Source organism: Oncorhynchus clarkii, chromosome 26, assembly GCF_045791955.1.
Source record: "Oncorhynchus clarkii lewisi isolate Uvic-CL-2024 chromosome 26, UVic_Ocla_1.0, whole genome shotgun sequence".
In the NCBI taxonomy this organism is placed as follows: Eukaryota; Metazoa; Chordata; class Actinopteri; order Salmoniformes; family Salmonidae; genus Oncorhynchus; species Oncorhynchus clarkii.
Window position 1 is genome coordinate 36,116,291 of NC_092172.1, and position 16,035 is coordinate 36,132,325.

Sequence of the window (16,035 nt, forward strand, 5' to 3'; positions counted from 1 at the left end):
TGAACAGGCTGTAATATGATTCCAGTAGAGGTCATGATGGCTGCAGCTGGGGTATGGAGCGTTGGGAGTATGGGCTAGGAGAGGCTTGGCCACAGGAATGCTCTTATACAGCACCATATATCAAATTCAACCTAATTCAAAATACGTTCTGGAGTGCATGGAGTACACTGTCCAGTATATGGATCAGCCTGACAGTCTGCTGAACAGTCTATAGGCTAGTCCTTACTGAGGTACCTGGATCAGCCTGACAGTCTATAGGCTAGTCCTTACTGAGGTACCTGGATCAGCCTGACAGTCTGCTGAACAGTCTATAGGCTAGTCCTTACTGAGGTACCTGAATCAGCCTGACAATCTTCTGAACAGTCTAGACTATAGGCTAGTCCTTACTGAGGTACCTGGATCAGCCTGACAGTCTGCTGAACAGTCTATAGGCTAGTCCTTACTGAGGTACCTGGATCAGCCTGACAGTCTGCTGAACAGTCTAGACTATAGGCTAGTCCTTACTGAGGTACCTGGATCAGCCTGACAGTCTGCTGAATAGTCTATAGGCTAGTCCTTACTGAGGTACCTGGATCAGCCTGACAGTCTGCTGAACAGTCTATAGGCTAGTCCTTACTGAGGTACCTGGATCAGCCTGACAGTCTATAGGCTAGTCCTTACTGAGGTACCTTGGATCAGCCTGACAGTCTTCTGAATAGTCTAGACTATAGGCTAGTCCTTACTGAGGTACCTGGATTAGCCTGACAGTCTTCTGAATAGTCTATAGGCTAGTCCTTACTGAGGTACCTGGATCAGCCTGACAGTCTTCTGAACAGTCTATAGGCTAGTCCTTACTGAGGTACCTGGATCAGCCTGACAGTCTTCTGAACAGTCTATAGGCTAGTCCTTACTGAGGTACCTTGGATCAGCCTGACAGTCTGCTGAACAGTCTATAGGCTAGTCCTTACTGAGGTACCTGGATCAGCCTGACAGTCTTCTGAACAGTCTAGATTATAGGCTAGTCCTTACTGAGGTACCTTGGATCAGCCTGACAGTCTGCTGAACAGTCTATAGGCTAGTCCTTACTGAGGTACCTTGGATCAGCCTTACAGTCTGCTGAACAGTCTATAGGTCTATCTATTCTGTCTGTGTCACCCCCTGCCCCGGGTTAGTGGAGGGGGTTAGAGGTCAAACTACTTACTGATTTCGACGCACAGGAATTGTCTGTTCAGCCCTGTGGGCCTGAAGACCTGCAGATCTGACCCCGGGGTTACGTTGAGATTCATTAACAGAGCGGGAACTGGGGAAGGTCAAATTAAGAGATTGTGCATTATTGTCCTTTGTTTTAGTATAGAAATGAATCACATGTATGGAAACGAGTATTCAGCATTATGGATAAAGAAAGTATGAATGACTAGGTATCTAGTAGTGGGGGGGGGATTGATAGGTATCTAGTGGTGGGGGGGATTGGCAGGTATCTAGTGGTGGGGGGGATTGGCAGGTATCTAGTAGTGGGGGGGGATTGGTAGGTATCTAGTGGTGGGGGATTGGTAGGTATCTAGTGGTGGGGGGGATTGGTAGGTATCTAGTGGTGGTGGTGTTGGTGGGGGGATTGGTAGGTATCTAGTGGTGGGGGGGATTGGTAGGTATCTAGTGGTGGGGGGGATTGGTAGGTATCTAGTGGTGGGGGGGATTGGTAGGTATCTAGTGGTGGTGGTGTTGGTGGGGGGATTGGTAGGTATCTAGTGGTGGGGGGGATTGGTAGGTATCTAGTGGTGGGGGGGATTGGTAGGTATCTAGTGGTGGGGGGGATTGGTAGGTATCTAGTGGTGGGGGGGATTGGTAGGTATCTAGTGGTGGGGGGGATTGGTAGCTATCTAGTGGTGGGGGGGATTGGTAGCTATCTAGTGGTGGGGGGGATTGGTAGGTATCTAGTGGTGGTGGTGTTGGTGGGGGGATTGGTAGCTATCTAGTGGTGGGGGGGATTGGTAGGTATCTAGTGGTGGTGGTGTTGGTGGGGGGATTGGTAGGTATCTAGTGGTGGGGGGGATTGGTAGGTATCTAGTGGTGGGGGGGATTGGTAGGTATCTAGTGGTGGGGGGGATTGGTAGGTATCTAGTGGTGGGGGGGATTGGTAGGTATCTAGTGGTGGGGGGGATTGGTAGCTATCTAGTGGTGGGGGGATTGGTAGCTATCTAGTGGTGGGGGGGATTGGTAGGTATCTAGTGGTGGTGGTGTTGGTGGGGGGATTGGTAGGTATCTAGTGGTGGGGGGGATTGGTAGGTATCTAGTGGTGGGGGGAGATTGGTAGGTATCTAGTGGTGGGGGGATTGGTAGGTATCTAGTGGTGGGGGATTGGTAGGTATCTAGTGGTGGGGGGGATTGGTAGGTATCTAGTGGTGGTGGTGTTGGTGGGGGGATTGGTAGGTATCTAGTGGTGGGGGGGATTGGTAGGTATCTAGTGGTGGGGGGGATTGGTAGGTATCTAGTGGTGGGGGGGATTGGTAGCTATCTAGTGGTGGGGGGGATTGGTAGCTATCTAGTGGTGGGGGGGATTGGTAGGTATCTAGTGGTGGTGGTGTTGGTGGGGGGATTGGTAGGTATCTAGTGGTGGGGGGGATTGGTAGGTATCTAGTGGTGGGGGGAGATTGGTAGGTATCTAGTGGTGGGGGGATTGGTAGGTATCTAGTGGTGGGGGATTGGTAGGTATCTAGTGGTGGGGGGGATTGGTAGGTATCTAGTGGTGGTGGTGTTGGTGGGGGGATTGGTAGGTATCTAGTGGTGGGGGGGATTGGTAGGTATCTAGTGGTGGGGGGGATTGGTAGGTATCTAGTGGTGGGGGGGATTGGTAGGTATCTAGTGGTGGGGGGGATTGGTAGGTTTCTAGTGGTGGGGGGGATTGGTAGGTATCTAGTGGTGGGGGGGATTGGTAGGTATCTAGTGGTGGGGGGGATTGGTAGGTATCTAGTGGTGGTGGTGTTGGTGGGGGGATTGGTAGGTATCTAGTGGTGGGGGGGATTGGTAGGTATCTAGTGGTGGGGGGGATTGGTAGGTATCTAGTGGTGGGGGGAGATTGGTAGGTATCTAGTGGTGGGGGGAGATTGGTAGGTATCTAGTGGTGGGGGGGATTGGTAGGTATCTAGTGGTGGGGGGGATTGGTAGGTATCTAGTGGTGGTGGTGAGAGGATTGGTAGGTATCTAGTGGTGAGAGGATTGGTAGGTATCTAGTGGTGGGGGGATTGGTAGGTATCTAGTGCTGGGGGATTGGTAGGTATCTAGTGGTGGGGGGGGGATTGGTAGTTATCTAGTGGTGGGGGGGGATTGGTAGGTATCTAGTGGTGGGGGGGATTGGTAGGTATCTAGTGGTGGGGGGGATTGGTAGGTATCTAGTGGTGGGGGGGATTGGTAGGTATCTAGTGGTGGGGGGGATTGGTAGGTATCTAGTGGTGGGGGGGATTGGTAGGTATCTAGTGGTGGGGGGGGATTGGTAGTTATCTAGTGGTGGGGGGGATTGGTAGTTATCTAGTGGTGGGGGGGATTGGTAGTTATCTAGTGGTGGGGGGGATTGGTAGGTATCTAGTGGTGGGGGGGATTGGTAGGTATCTAGTGGTGGGGGGGATTGGTAGGTATCTAGTGGTGGGGGGGATTGGTAGGTATCTAGTGGTGGGGGGGATTGGTAGGTATCTAGTGGTGGGGGGGATTGGTAGGTATCTAGTGGTGGGGGGGATTGGTAGGTATCTAGTGGTGGTGGGGGGGGGATTGGTAGGTATCTAGTGGTGGTGGTGAGAGGATTGGTAGGTATCTAGTGGTGGGGGGGATTGGTAGGTATCTAGTGGTGAGAGGATTGGTAGGTATCTAGTGGTGGGGGGGATTGGTAGGTATCTAGTAGTGGGGGGGATTGGTAGGTATCTAGTGGTGGGGGGATTGGTAGGTATCTAGTGGTGGGGGATTGGTAGGTATCTAGTGGTGGGGGATTGGTAGGTATCTAGTAGTGGGGGGGATTGGTAGGTATCTAGTGGTGGGGGGGATTGGGAGGTATCTGGTGGTGGGGGATTGGGAGGTATCTGGTGGTGGGGGATTGGTAGGTATCTGGTGGTGGGGGATTGGTAGGTATCTAGTGGTGGGGGGGATTGGTAGGTATCTAGTGGTGGGCGGGATTGGTAGGTATCTAGTGGTGGTGGTGGGGGATTGGTAGGTATCTAGTGGTGGTGGTGGGGGATTGGTAGGTATCTAGTGGTGGTGGTGGGGGATTGGTAGGTATCTAGTGGTGGTGGTGGGGGATTGGTAGGTATCTAGTGGTGGTGGTGGGGGATTGGTAGGTATCTGGTGGTGGGGGATTGGTAGGTATCTAGTGGTGGGGGGGATTGGTAGGTATCTGGTGGTGGGGGATTGGTAGGTATCTAGTGGTGAGAGGATTGGTAGGTATCTAGTGGTGGGGGGGGATTGGTAGGTATCTAGTGGTGGGGGATTGGTAGGTATCTAGTGGTCGGGGGGATTGGTAGGTATCTAGTGGTGGGGGGGATTGGTAGGTATCTAGTGGTGGGGGGGATTGGTAGGTATCTAGTGGTGGGGGATTGGTAGGTATCTAGTGGTGGGGGGGATTGGTAGGTATCTAGTGGTGGGGGGGATTGGTAGGTATCTAGTGGTGGGGGGGATTTGTAGGTATCTAGTGGTGGGGGGATTGGTAGGTATCTAGTGGTGGGGGGGATTGGTAGGTATCTAGTGGTGGGGGTGATTGGTAGGTATCTAGTGGTGGGGGGGGGGGGGATTGGTAGGTATCTAGTGGTGGGGGGGGGGGGGGTGGTAGGTATCTGACCTGGGGTACTGAGATGAACCCTGACCTGATCTAAGGTACTGAGATGAACCCTGACCTGATCTAAGGTACTGAGATGACATGAGGCTGTACTGGAGCATCCTGTCAGCTTCAGAGAACCCTGCATTCCTCCCAGTATTTACAGGCTAACTGCTAGCCCTCCTTGGCCCAGTCCACAGTGGGTAAGGACTTGGGGACCAGTCTCTCTCTCTCTGAACCCTGACCTGATCTAAGGTACTGAGATGAACCCTGACCTGATCTCAGGTACTGAGATGACATGAGGCTGTACTGGAGCAGCCTGTCAGCTTCAGAGAACCCTGCATTCCTCCCAGTATTTACAGGCTAACTGCTAGCCCTCCTTGGCCCAGTCCACAGTGGGTAAGGACTTGGGGACCAGTCTCTCTCTCTCTCTGAACCCTGACCTGATCTAAGGTACTGAGATGAACCCTGACCTGATCTCAGGTACTGAGATGACATGAGGCTGTACTGGAGCAGCCTGTCAGCTTCAGAGAACCCTGCATTCCTCCCAGTATTTACAGGCTAACTGCTAGCCCTCCTTGGCCCAGTCCACAGTGGGTAAGGACTTGGGGACCAGAAGATTAACTCAGCGGTGTGTGTGTGTGTTCGTCTGCCAACACTGCAGCAGGTAGAACCAATGAGTAGGTGCAGAGAGACTGTGTATTGAAGTTTCAGGTACTTGTATGTTTTCTTGGCTGGTTAAGATGCATTATTCCAACATGTATGCCTAAGGATTTAGGTGGTCCTCTGGAGATCAGGTGGTAGAGCATGGTGCTTGTAATACCAGGATAGTGGGTTTGATTCCAGGGACCACACATATGTAATAAAATGGATGCACTCATTACTGTAATTTACGTTGGATAAAAGTGTCTGCTAAATGGCGTAAATGATTCTATTATATTTTTTTTGTAGGGGACTTTGAACTTTCAAAACATTAAGCAGGTCTGAAGAGATTATGTTCCACCTGTCTTTTCTACCTGGCTGGAATGCAAACAGCATTCCTGACTCCTGGGGAGTGGCAGGGGGAGAGAGGCAGGTGGACTACAAAGGTGACCTGTATTTACTCCTCTGTCCTCCCCAAAACCCTCACCTGGCCTCTCCCTCTCTCTCTGTCCTCCCCTATACCCTCACCTGGCCTCTCCCTCTCTCTCTGTCCTCCCCTATACCCTTACCTGGCCTCTCCCTCTCTCTCTGTCCTCCCCTATACCCTTACCTGGCCTCTCCCTCTCTCTCTGTCCTCCCCTATACCCTCACCTGGCCTCTCCCTCTCTCTCTGTCCTCCCCTATACCCTTACCTGGCCTCTCCCTCACTCTCTGTCCTCCCCTATACCCTCACCTGGCCTCTCTCTGTCTCTGTCCTCCCCTAAACCCTCACCTGGCCTCTCTCTGTCCTCCCCTATTCCATCACCTGGCCTCTCTCTGTCCTCCCCTATTCCCTCACCTGGCCTCTCCCTCTCTCTCTGTCCTCCCCTATTCCCTCACCTGGCCTCTCCCTCTCACTCTGTCCTCCCCTAAACCCTCACCTGGCCTCTCTCTGTCCTCCCCTATACCCTCACCTGGCCTCTCTCTGTCCTCCCCAATACCCTCACCTGGCCTCTCTCTGTCCTCCCCTATACCCTCGCTCTGTCCTCCCCTATACCCTCACCTGCCTGCTCACTATCTCTCTCTGTCCTCCCCTATACCCTCACCTGGCCTCTCCCTCTCTCTCTGTCCTCCCCTATACCCTCACCTGGCCTCTCCCTCTCTCTCTGTCCTCCCCTATACCCTCACCTGGCCTCTCCCTCTCACTCTGTCCTCCCCTAAACCCTCACCTGGCCTCTCTCTGTCTCTCTGTCCTCCCCTATACCCTCACCTGGCCTCTCCCTCTCTCTCTCTGTCCTCCCCTATACCCTCACCTGGCCTCTCTCTGTCCTCCCCTATACCCTTACCTGGCCTCTCTCTGTCCTCCCCTACACCCTCACTCTCTCTCCCTGTCCTCCCCTATACCCTCACCTGGCCTCTCCCTCTCTCTCTGTCCTCCCCTATACCCTCACCTGGCCTCTTTCTGTCCTCCCCTAAACCCTCACCTGGCCTCTCTCTGTCCTCCCCTATACCCTCACATGGCCTCTCTCTGTCCTCCCCTATACCCTCACCTGGTCTCTCTCTCTCTCTCTGTCTCTGTCTCTGTCTCTCTGTCCTCCCCTATACCCTCACATGGCCTCTCTCTCTGTCCTCCCCTATACCCTCACATGGCCTCTCTCTCTGTCCTCCCCTATACCCTCACCTGGCCTCTCTCTCTGTCCTCCCCTGTACCCTCACCTGGCCTCTCTCTCTGTCCTCCGCTATACCCTCACCTGGCCTCTCTCTCTGTCCTCCCCTATACCCTCACCTGGCCTCTCTCTCTGTCCTCCCCTATACCCTCACCTGGCCTCTCTCTGTCTCTCTCTCTTTCTTTCTTCCCCCGTCTGTTGTCAGGTTTCAGTAGTTCTACGTTCCTCCTCTCTCCTAGCAGCAGGTAAAGAAGTGTACCGACCAGACCGACTGGTTTGTCCAGGTTTATTTATGTGGAGTCACTCCCTGATAATAATCCACTGGTCTCTACTGTCTCTCTACTTTCTCTCTACCGTGTTTACCGTCTCCACTGTCTGTCTACTGCTCTTACCGTCTCTCTACTGCTCTTACCGTCTCTCTACTGCTCTTACCGTTTCTCTACTGCTCTTACCGTCTCTCTACTGCTCTTACCGTCTCTCTACTGCTCTTACCGTCTCTCTACTGCTCTTACCGTTTCTCTACTGCTCTTACCGTTTCTCTACTGCTCTTACCGTTTCTCTACTGCTCTTACCGTCTCTCTACTGCTCTTACCGTCTCTCTACTGCTCTTACCGTCTCTCTACTGCTCTTACTGTCTCTCTACCGTGTTTACCGTCTCCACTGTGTCTCTACTGTTCTTACTGTCTCTACTGCTCTTACTGTCTCTCTACTGTTTCTCTACTGCTCTTACCGTCTCTCTACTGCTCTTACCGTCTCTCTACTGCTCTTACCGTCTCTCTACTGCTCTTACCGTCTCTCTACTGCTCTTACCGTCTCTCTACTGCTCTTACCGTCTCTCTACTGCTCTTACCGTCTCTCTACTGCTCGTACCGTCTCTCTACTGCTCTTACTGTCCTCTCTACTGTTTCTCTACTGCTCTTACCGTCTCTCTACTGCTCTTACCGTCTCTCTACTGCTCTTACCGTCTCTCTACTGCTCTTACCGTCTCTCTACTGCTCTTACCGTCTCTCTACTGTCTGTCTTTCTGTTCTTACTGTCTCTCTACTGTTCTTACTGTCTCTCTACTGCTCTTACCGTCTCTCTACTGTTTCTCTACTGCTCTTACTGTCTCTACTGTTCTTACTGTCTCTCTACTGTTCTTACTGTCTCTACTGTTCTTACTGTCTCTACTGTTCTTACTGTCTCTCTACTGTTCTTACTGTCTCTCTACTGTTCTTACTGTATCTCTACTGTCTCTACTGCTCTTACTGTCTCTCTACTGTCTCTCTACTGCTCTTACTGTCTCTCTACTGTCTGTCTTTCTGTTCTTACTGTCTCTCTACTGTTCTTACTGTCTGTCTACTGTTCTTACTGTCTTTCTGTTCTTACTGTCTCTCTACTGTTCTTACTGTATCTCTACTGTCTCTACTGTTCTTACTGTCTCTCTACTGTTCTTACTGTCTCTCTACTGTTCTTACTGTCTTTCTGTTCTTACTGTCTCTCTACTGTTCTTACTGTCTCTCTACTGTCTCTACTGTTCTTACTGTCTCTCTACTGTTCTTACTGTCTCTATACTGTTCTTACTGTCTCTCTACTGTCTCTCTACTGCTCTTACTGTCTCTCTACTGTTCTTACTGTCTCTCTCTACTGTCTCTCTACTGTTCTTACTGTCTCTCCTGTCTCTACTGTTTCCCTACTGTGCGAACTGAGTTTCCGGAGTCAGGGTCTGTCATTATGGATGCGTCCTCAATGGCTCCCTATTCCATATATAGTGCACTACTATTGGCCTGAGCCCTATGGGCCCTGGTGTAAAGTAGTGCACTATATAGTGAATAGGGTACCATTTGAACCCCACTGTATCTAGTCTGACCTCAGGGGTCCTTCACTTCCTCTCTGGAAGAGGTCCTGGAAATACATGGAATTTATGCCAAAATATAAAAGGTGCAGATTCAGGAGAATGGCTGTAGCTCCACCACACCACTCATTAGGGTCTAAGTGTTTCCATGTATTGGTGTGTGACTGTATATGAACTGTGGTGATGAGATGAATCCTGTCCCCTGAGCCATCTAGGCCAATATCAGAGCCAGGTCAGGAAACCTCATCTAGCCGTGTCCCAAATGGAACACTGGCCCTGGTCAAAAGTAGTGCACTATAGAGAGAATAGAGTGCCATCTGACATTTGGGACTATGTCTCAACTGAGCAGTTCCCATGGACCTCGCCTTGTCTCCAGTCAGTCCTCTGTCTCCAGTCAGTCCTCTGTCTCCAGTCAGTCCTCTGTCTCCAGTCAGTCCTCTGTCTCCAGTCAGTCCGTCCTCTGTCTCCAGTCAGTCAGTCCTCTGTCTCCAGTCAGTCAGTCCTCTGTCTCCAGTCAGTCAGTCCTCTGTCTCCAGTCAGTCAGTCCTCTGTCTCCAGTCAGTCAGTCCTCTGTCTCCAGTCAGTCAGTCCTCTGTCTCCAGTCAGTCCTCTGTCTACAGTCAGTCCTCTGTCTCCAGTCAGTCAGTCAGTCCTCTGTCTCCAGTCAGTCCTCTGTCTCCAGTCAGTCAGTCAGTCCTCTGTCTCCAGTCAGTCCTCTGTCTCCAGTCAGTCCTCTGTCTCCAGTCAGTCCTCTGTCTCCAGTCAGTCCTCTGTCTCCAGTCAGTCAGTCAGTCCTCTGTCTCCAGTCAGTCAGTCAGTCCTCTGTCTCCAGTCAGTCCTCTGTCTCCAGTCAGTCCTCTGTCTCCAGTCAGTCCTCTGTCTCCAGTCAGTCCTCTGTCTCCAGTCAGTCAGTCCTCTGTCGTCAGTCAGTCCTCTGTCTCCAGTCAGTCCTCTGTCTCCAGTCAGTCAGTCAGTCCTCTGTCTCCAGTCAGTCAGTCCTCTGTCTCCAGTCAGTCAGTCCTCTGTCTCCAGTCAGTCCTCTGTCTCCAGTCAGTCAGTCCTCTGTCTCCAGTCAGTCAGTCAGTCCTCTGTCTCCAGTCAGTCAGTCAGTCCTCTGTCTCCAGTCAGTCCTCTGTCTCCAGTCAGTCCTCTGTCTCCAGTCAGTCCTCTGTCTCCAGTCAGTCCTCTGTCTCCAGTCAGTCCTCTGTCTCCAGTCAGTCAGTCCTCTGTCGTCAGTCAGTCCTCTGTCTCCAGTCAGTCCTCTGTCTCCAGTCAGTCAGTCAGTCCTCTGTCTCCAGTCAGTCAGTCCTCTGTCTCCAGTCAGTCCTCTGTCTCCAGTCAGTCCTCTGTCTCCAGTCAGTCAGTCAGTCCTCTGTCTCCAGTCAGTCAGTCAGTCCTCTGTCTCCAGTCAGTCAGTCAGTCCTCTGTCTCCAGTCAGTCAGTCAGTCCTCTGTCTCCAGTCAGTCAGTCAGTCCTCTGTCTCCAGTCAGTCAGTCAGTCCTCTGTCTCCAGTCAGTCCTCTGTCTCCAGTCAGTCCTCTGTCTCCAGTCAGTCCTCTGTCTCCAGTCAGTCCTCTGTCTCCAGTCAGTCCTCTGTCGTCAGTCAGTCCTCTGTCTCCAGTCAGTCCTCTGTCTCCAGTCAGTCAGTCAGTCCTCTGTCTCCAGTCAGTCCTCTGTCTCCAGTCAGTCCTCTGTCTCCAGTCAGTCCTCTGTCTCCAGTCAGTCAGTCCTCTGTCGTCAGTCAGTCCTCTGTCTCCAGTCAGTCCTCTGTCTCCAGTCAGTCAGTCAGTCCTCTGTCTCCAGTCAGTCAGTCCTCTGTCTCCAGTCAGTCAGTCCTCTGTCTCCAGTCAGTCAGTCCTCTGTCTCCAGTCAGTCCTCTGTCTCCAGTCAGTCAGTCAGTCCTCTGTCTCCAGTCAGTCAGTCAGTCCTCTGTCTCCAGTCAGTCAGTCCTCTGTCTCCAGTCAGTCCTCTGTCGTCAGTCAGTCCTCTGTCTCCAGTCAGTCCTCTGTCTCCAGTCAGTCAGTCAGTCCTCTGTCTCCAGTCAGTCAGTCCTCTGTCTCCAGTCAGTCAGTCCTCTGTCTCCAGTCAGTCAGTCCTCTGTCTCCAGTCAGTCCTCTGTCTCCAGTCAGTCAGTCAGTCCTCTGTCTCCAGTCAGTCAGTCAGTCCTCTGTCTCCAGTCAGTCAGTCCTCTGTCTCCAGTCAGTCCTCTGTCTCCAGTCAGTCCTCTGTCTCCAGTCAGTCCTCTGTCTCCAGTCAGTCCTCTGTCGTCAGTCAGTCCTCTGTCTCCAGTCAGTCCTCTGTCTCCAGTCAGTCAGTCAGTCCTCTGTCTCCAGTCAGTCCTCTGTCTCCAGTCAGTCCTCTGTCTCCAGTCAGTCCTCTGTCTCCAGTCAGTCCTCTGTCTCCAGTCAGTCAGTCCTCTGTCTCCAGTCAGTCAGTCCTCTGTCTCCAGTCAGTCCTCTGTCTCCAGTCAGTCAGTCAGTCCTCTGTCTCCAGTCAGTCAGTCAGTCCTCTGTCTCCAGTCAGTCCTCTGTCTCCAGTCAGTCAGTCAGTCCTCTGTCTCCAGTCAGTCAGTCAGTCCTCTGTCTCCTTCCTGGGTCAGGCCCCACTAGCCCATTACTCTCTGGTCCCAGAGGGCATCAGTCTTCCTTTCCCACCCATTCTGGGTGTATCTTAGTGCCCCACTGCCTGGGTAGGGATCCATCAAGTCTGGGCCTCATCTGTATTGTTGGCCCACAACACAGAGCTTCAGAGAGACCACGAGGCCCCCGTGTGCTCTGTGACCCACGAGGCCCCCGTGTGCTCTGTGACCCACGAGGCCCCCGTGTGCTCTGTGACCCACGAGGCCCCCGTGTGCTCTGTGACCCACGGGGGCCCCCGTGTGCTCTGTGACCCACGGGGGCCCCCGTGTGCTCTGTGACCCACGGGGGCCCCCGTGTGCTCTGTGACCCACGGAGGCCCCCTTGTGCTCTGTGACCCACGGGGCCCCGTGTGCTCTGTGACCCACGAGGGCCCCGTGTGCTCTGTGACCCACGAGGGCCCCGTGTGCTCTGTGACCCACGAGGGCCCCGTGTGCTCTGTGACCCACGAGGGCCCCGTGTGCTCTGTGACCCACGAGGCCCCCGTGTGCTCTGTGACCCACGGGGGCCCCCGTGTGCTCTGTGACCCACGGGGGCCCCCGTGTGCTCTGTGACCCACGAGGCCCCCGTGTGCTCTGTGACCCACGGGGGCCCCCGTGTGCTCTGTGACCCACGGAGGCCCCCTTGTGCTCTGTGACCCACGGGGCCCCGTGTGCTCTGTGACCCACGAGGGCCCACGTGTGTTCTGTGACCTAAAGATCTGACAGCCATAATTGTAGGTCTGTCCTTCCCTCCTTCCGTACGTAAACCAAGATATATGTAAAAAGTCAAGGTGGGGGCAGTCTTAACAGCTTCTTGTAAGAGTCCCCCGGGAGATAAGTGGCAGGGGTGGTACAGCCCCCCCCCCCCCCCCCCCCCCCCCGGGAGATAAGTGGCAGGGGTGGTACAGCCCCCCCCCCCCCCCCCTCCCGGGAGATAAGTGGCAGGGGTGGTACAGCCCCCCCCGGGAAATAGTGGCAGGGGTGGTACAGCCCCCCCCGGGAAATAGTGGCAGGGGTGGTACAGCCCCCCCCCCCCCCCCCCCCGGGAAATAGTGGCGGGGGTGGTAAAGCCCCCCCCCCCGGGAGATAGTGGCAGGGGTGGTACAGCCCCCCCCGGGAAATAGTGGCAGGGGTGGTACAGCCCCCCCCCCCCCCCCCCCCCGGGAAATAGTGGCGGGGGTGGTAAAGCCCCCCCCCCCGGGAGATAGTGGCAGGGGTGGTACAGCCCCCCCCGGGAAATAGTGGCAGGGGTGGTACAGCCCCCCCCCGGGAAATAGTGGCAGGGGTGGTACAGCCCCCCCCCCCCCCCCCCCCCCCGGGAGATAGTGGCAGGGGTGGTACAGCCCCCCCCGGGAAATAGTGGCAGGGGTGGTACAGCCCCCCCCGGGAAATAGTGGCAGGGGTGGTACAGCCCCCCCCCCCCCCCCCCCCCCCGGGAAATAGTGGCAGGGGTGGTACAGCCCCCCCCCCCCCCCCCCCCCCGGGAAATAGTGGCGGGGGTGGTAAAGCCCCCCCCCCCGGGAGATAGTGGCAGGGGTGGTACAGCCCCCCCCCCCCCCCGGGAGATAGTGGCTGGGGTGGTACAGCTCCCCCCCCCCCCCTGGGAGATAGTGGCAGGGGTGGTACAGTCCCCCCGGGAGATAGTGGCAGGGGTGGTACAGCGCCCCCCCCCCCCCCCCCCCCCCCCCCCCGGGAGATAGTGGCAGGGGTGTAAACAACCTATAATAATTTACCTCAGTCTGACAGCTCAGTCTTGTCTGTCAAAGTTTGTATCTCAAATGCTTGAAAAATAAATTCTCGTATTCTCCCACAACCCTTTTCTTCAGTTCTGTATTGTGAACGCTAACATGCCTTTCCTTTTCTCTTCCCGTCTCCAGGGCGACCTCCAACAACAAAGTGTGTGATATGGTCGTTCTGGAGCTGAGCTATATCAACTCTAACCTGCAGCTGCTCATGGAACAACTGGAGGGGCTCAACAGCTCCGTGGAGGTCTACCAGAACATCCAGTGAGTAAACGGCGTCTCTTTAAAACGGCGCCCCTTTAAACAACACCCCTTTAAACAACACCCCTTTAAACAACACCCCTTTAAACAACACCCCTTTAAACAACACCCCTTTAAACAACACCCCTTTAAACAACACCCCTTTAAACAACACCCCTTTAAACAACACCCCTTTAAACAACACCCCTTTAAACAGATCCCCTTTAAACAACACCCCTTTAAACAACACCCCTTTAAACAACACCCCTTTAAACAACACCCCTTTAAACAACACCCCTTTAAACAGATCCTCTTTAAACAACACCCCTTTAAACAACACCCCTTTAAACAACACCCCTTTAAACAACACCCCTTTAAACAACACCCCTTTAAACAACACCCCTTTAAACAACACCCCTTTAAACAGATCCCCTTTAAACAACACCCCTTTAAACAACACCCCTTTAAACAACACCCCTTTAAACAACACCCCTTTAAACAACACCCCTTTAAACAGATCCCCTTTAAACAGCGCCCCTTTAAACAGATCCCCTTTAAACAGATCCCCTTTAAACAACGCCCCTTTAAACAGATCCCCTTTAAACAGATCCCCTTTAAACAACACCCCTTTAAACAGATCCCCTTTAAACAGATCCCCTTTAAACAACACCCCTTTAAACAGATCCCCTTTAAACAGATCCCCTTTAAACAGCGCCCCTTTAAACAACACCCCTTTAAACAACACCCCTTTAAACAGATCCCCTTTAAACAGATCCCCTTTAAACAGATCCCCTTTAAACAGATCCCCTTTAAACAGATCCCCTTTAAACAGATCCCCTTTAAACAGATCCCCTTTAAACAACACCCCTTTAAACAGATCCCCTTTAAACAGATCCCCTTTAAACAGATCCCCTTTAAACAGATCCCCTTTAAACAACACCCCTTTAAACAGATCCCCTTTAAACAGATCCCCTTTAAACAGATCCCCTTTAAACAGATCCCCTTTATAACGACGCCCCTTTAAACAGATCCCCTTTAAACAGATCCCCTTTAAACAGATCCCCTTTATAACGACGCCCCTTTAAACAGATCCCCTTTAAACAGATCCCCTTTAAACAGATCCCCTTTAAACAGATCCCCTTTAAACAGATCCCCTTTAAACAGATCCCCTTTATAACGACGCCCCTTTAAACAGATCCCCTTTAAACAGATCCCCTTTAAACAGATCCCCTTTAAACGGCGCCCCTTTGTGTGTGGAGGAGCGGGGAGACATGGGAGAACTTGAGAGGGTTGAGCACAAGGCGGGCTGCAGGGTTCTGGATTAGTTGCAGGGGTTTGATGGCACATAAATAAAACACTGTGAACCTAAACACACTACAGTCAACTGGGCCTTTAAATAAAACACCAGCAACCTAAACACACTACAGTCAACTGGGCCTTTAAATAAAACACTGTGAACCTAAACACACTACAGTCAACTGGGCCTTTAAATAAAACACTGAACCTAAACACACTACAGTCAACTGGGCCTTTAAATAAAACACTGTGAACCTAAACACACTACAGTCAACTGGGCCTTTAAATAAAACACCAGCAACCTAAACACACTACAGTCAACTGGGCCTTTAAATAAAACACCAGCAACCTAAACACACTACAGTCAACTGGGCCTTTAAATAAAACACTGTGAACCTAAACACACTACAGTCAACTGGGCCTTAAATAAAACACCAGCAACCTAAACACACTACAGTCAACTGGGCCTTTAAATAAAACACTGTGAACCTAAACACACTACAGTCAACTGGGCCTTTAAATACAACACTGTGAACCTAAACACACTACAGTCAACTGGGCCTTAAATAAAACACCAGCAACCTAAACACACTACAGTCAACTGGGCCTTTAAATAAAACACTGAACCTAAACACACTACAGTCAACTGGGCCTTTAAATAAAACACCAGCAACCTAAACACACTACAGTCAACTGGGCCTTTAAATAAAACACTGTGAACCTAAATAAACACAAAATGCGCACATTGCTGTGGAATGCGGAGGGCTTTGATTAGTCTGACGGGCACCACAGCCGCTCCGAGGCTTCACATCAAAACAAAGAGCTGGTGAGAGAGAGAGAGCAACAGAGCGAGGAAAAGAAACCGGCCTGTCTGGTTGAGAACAGAAAACCAAAGATTATGGATGAGGAACCAGTGAGCTCCCAAGATTTACACCCACTCATATGTCTGATGAGGAAGTTAGCGTCTTCGGTCAGCAGCTCACAGTTGTGAGACGTTTTCTTGTGTCTCACCGTCTAGATGGGTACAGCTGGCCTACACCGTCTAGATGGGTACAGCTGGCCTACACCGTCTAGATGGCTACAGCTGGCCTACACCATCTAGATGGGTACAGCTGGCCTACACCATCTAGATGGCTACAGCTGGCCTACACCATCTAGATGGCTACAGCTGGCCTACACCGTCTAGATGGCTACAGCTGGCCTACACCATCTAGATGGGTACAGCTGGCCTACACTGTCTAGATGGCT

General features: G+C 52.5%; 1 protein-coding gene across 1 annotated transcript in view; it reads left to right on the plus strand.

The window, feature by feature from the left end:
- Nucleotides 1-16,035, plus strand: part of LOC139384794 (rhophilin-2-like) — a 71,731-nt gene that overhangs the window by 23,366 nt on the left and 32,330 nt on the right. The window contains exon 3 of the mRNA XM_071129674.1: nucleotides 13,387-13,515. Coding sequence (XP_070985775.1) covers nucleotides 13,387-13,515 — 129 coding nt within the window. The remainder of the gene's footprint in view (nucleotides 1-13,386; nucleotides 13,516-16,035) is intronic.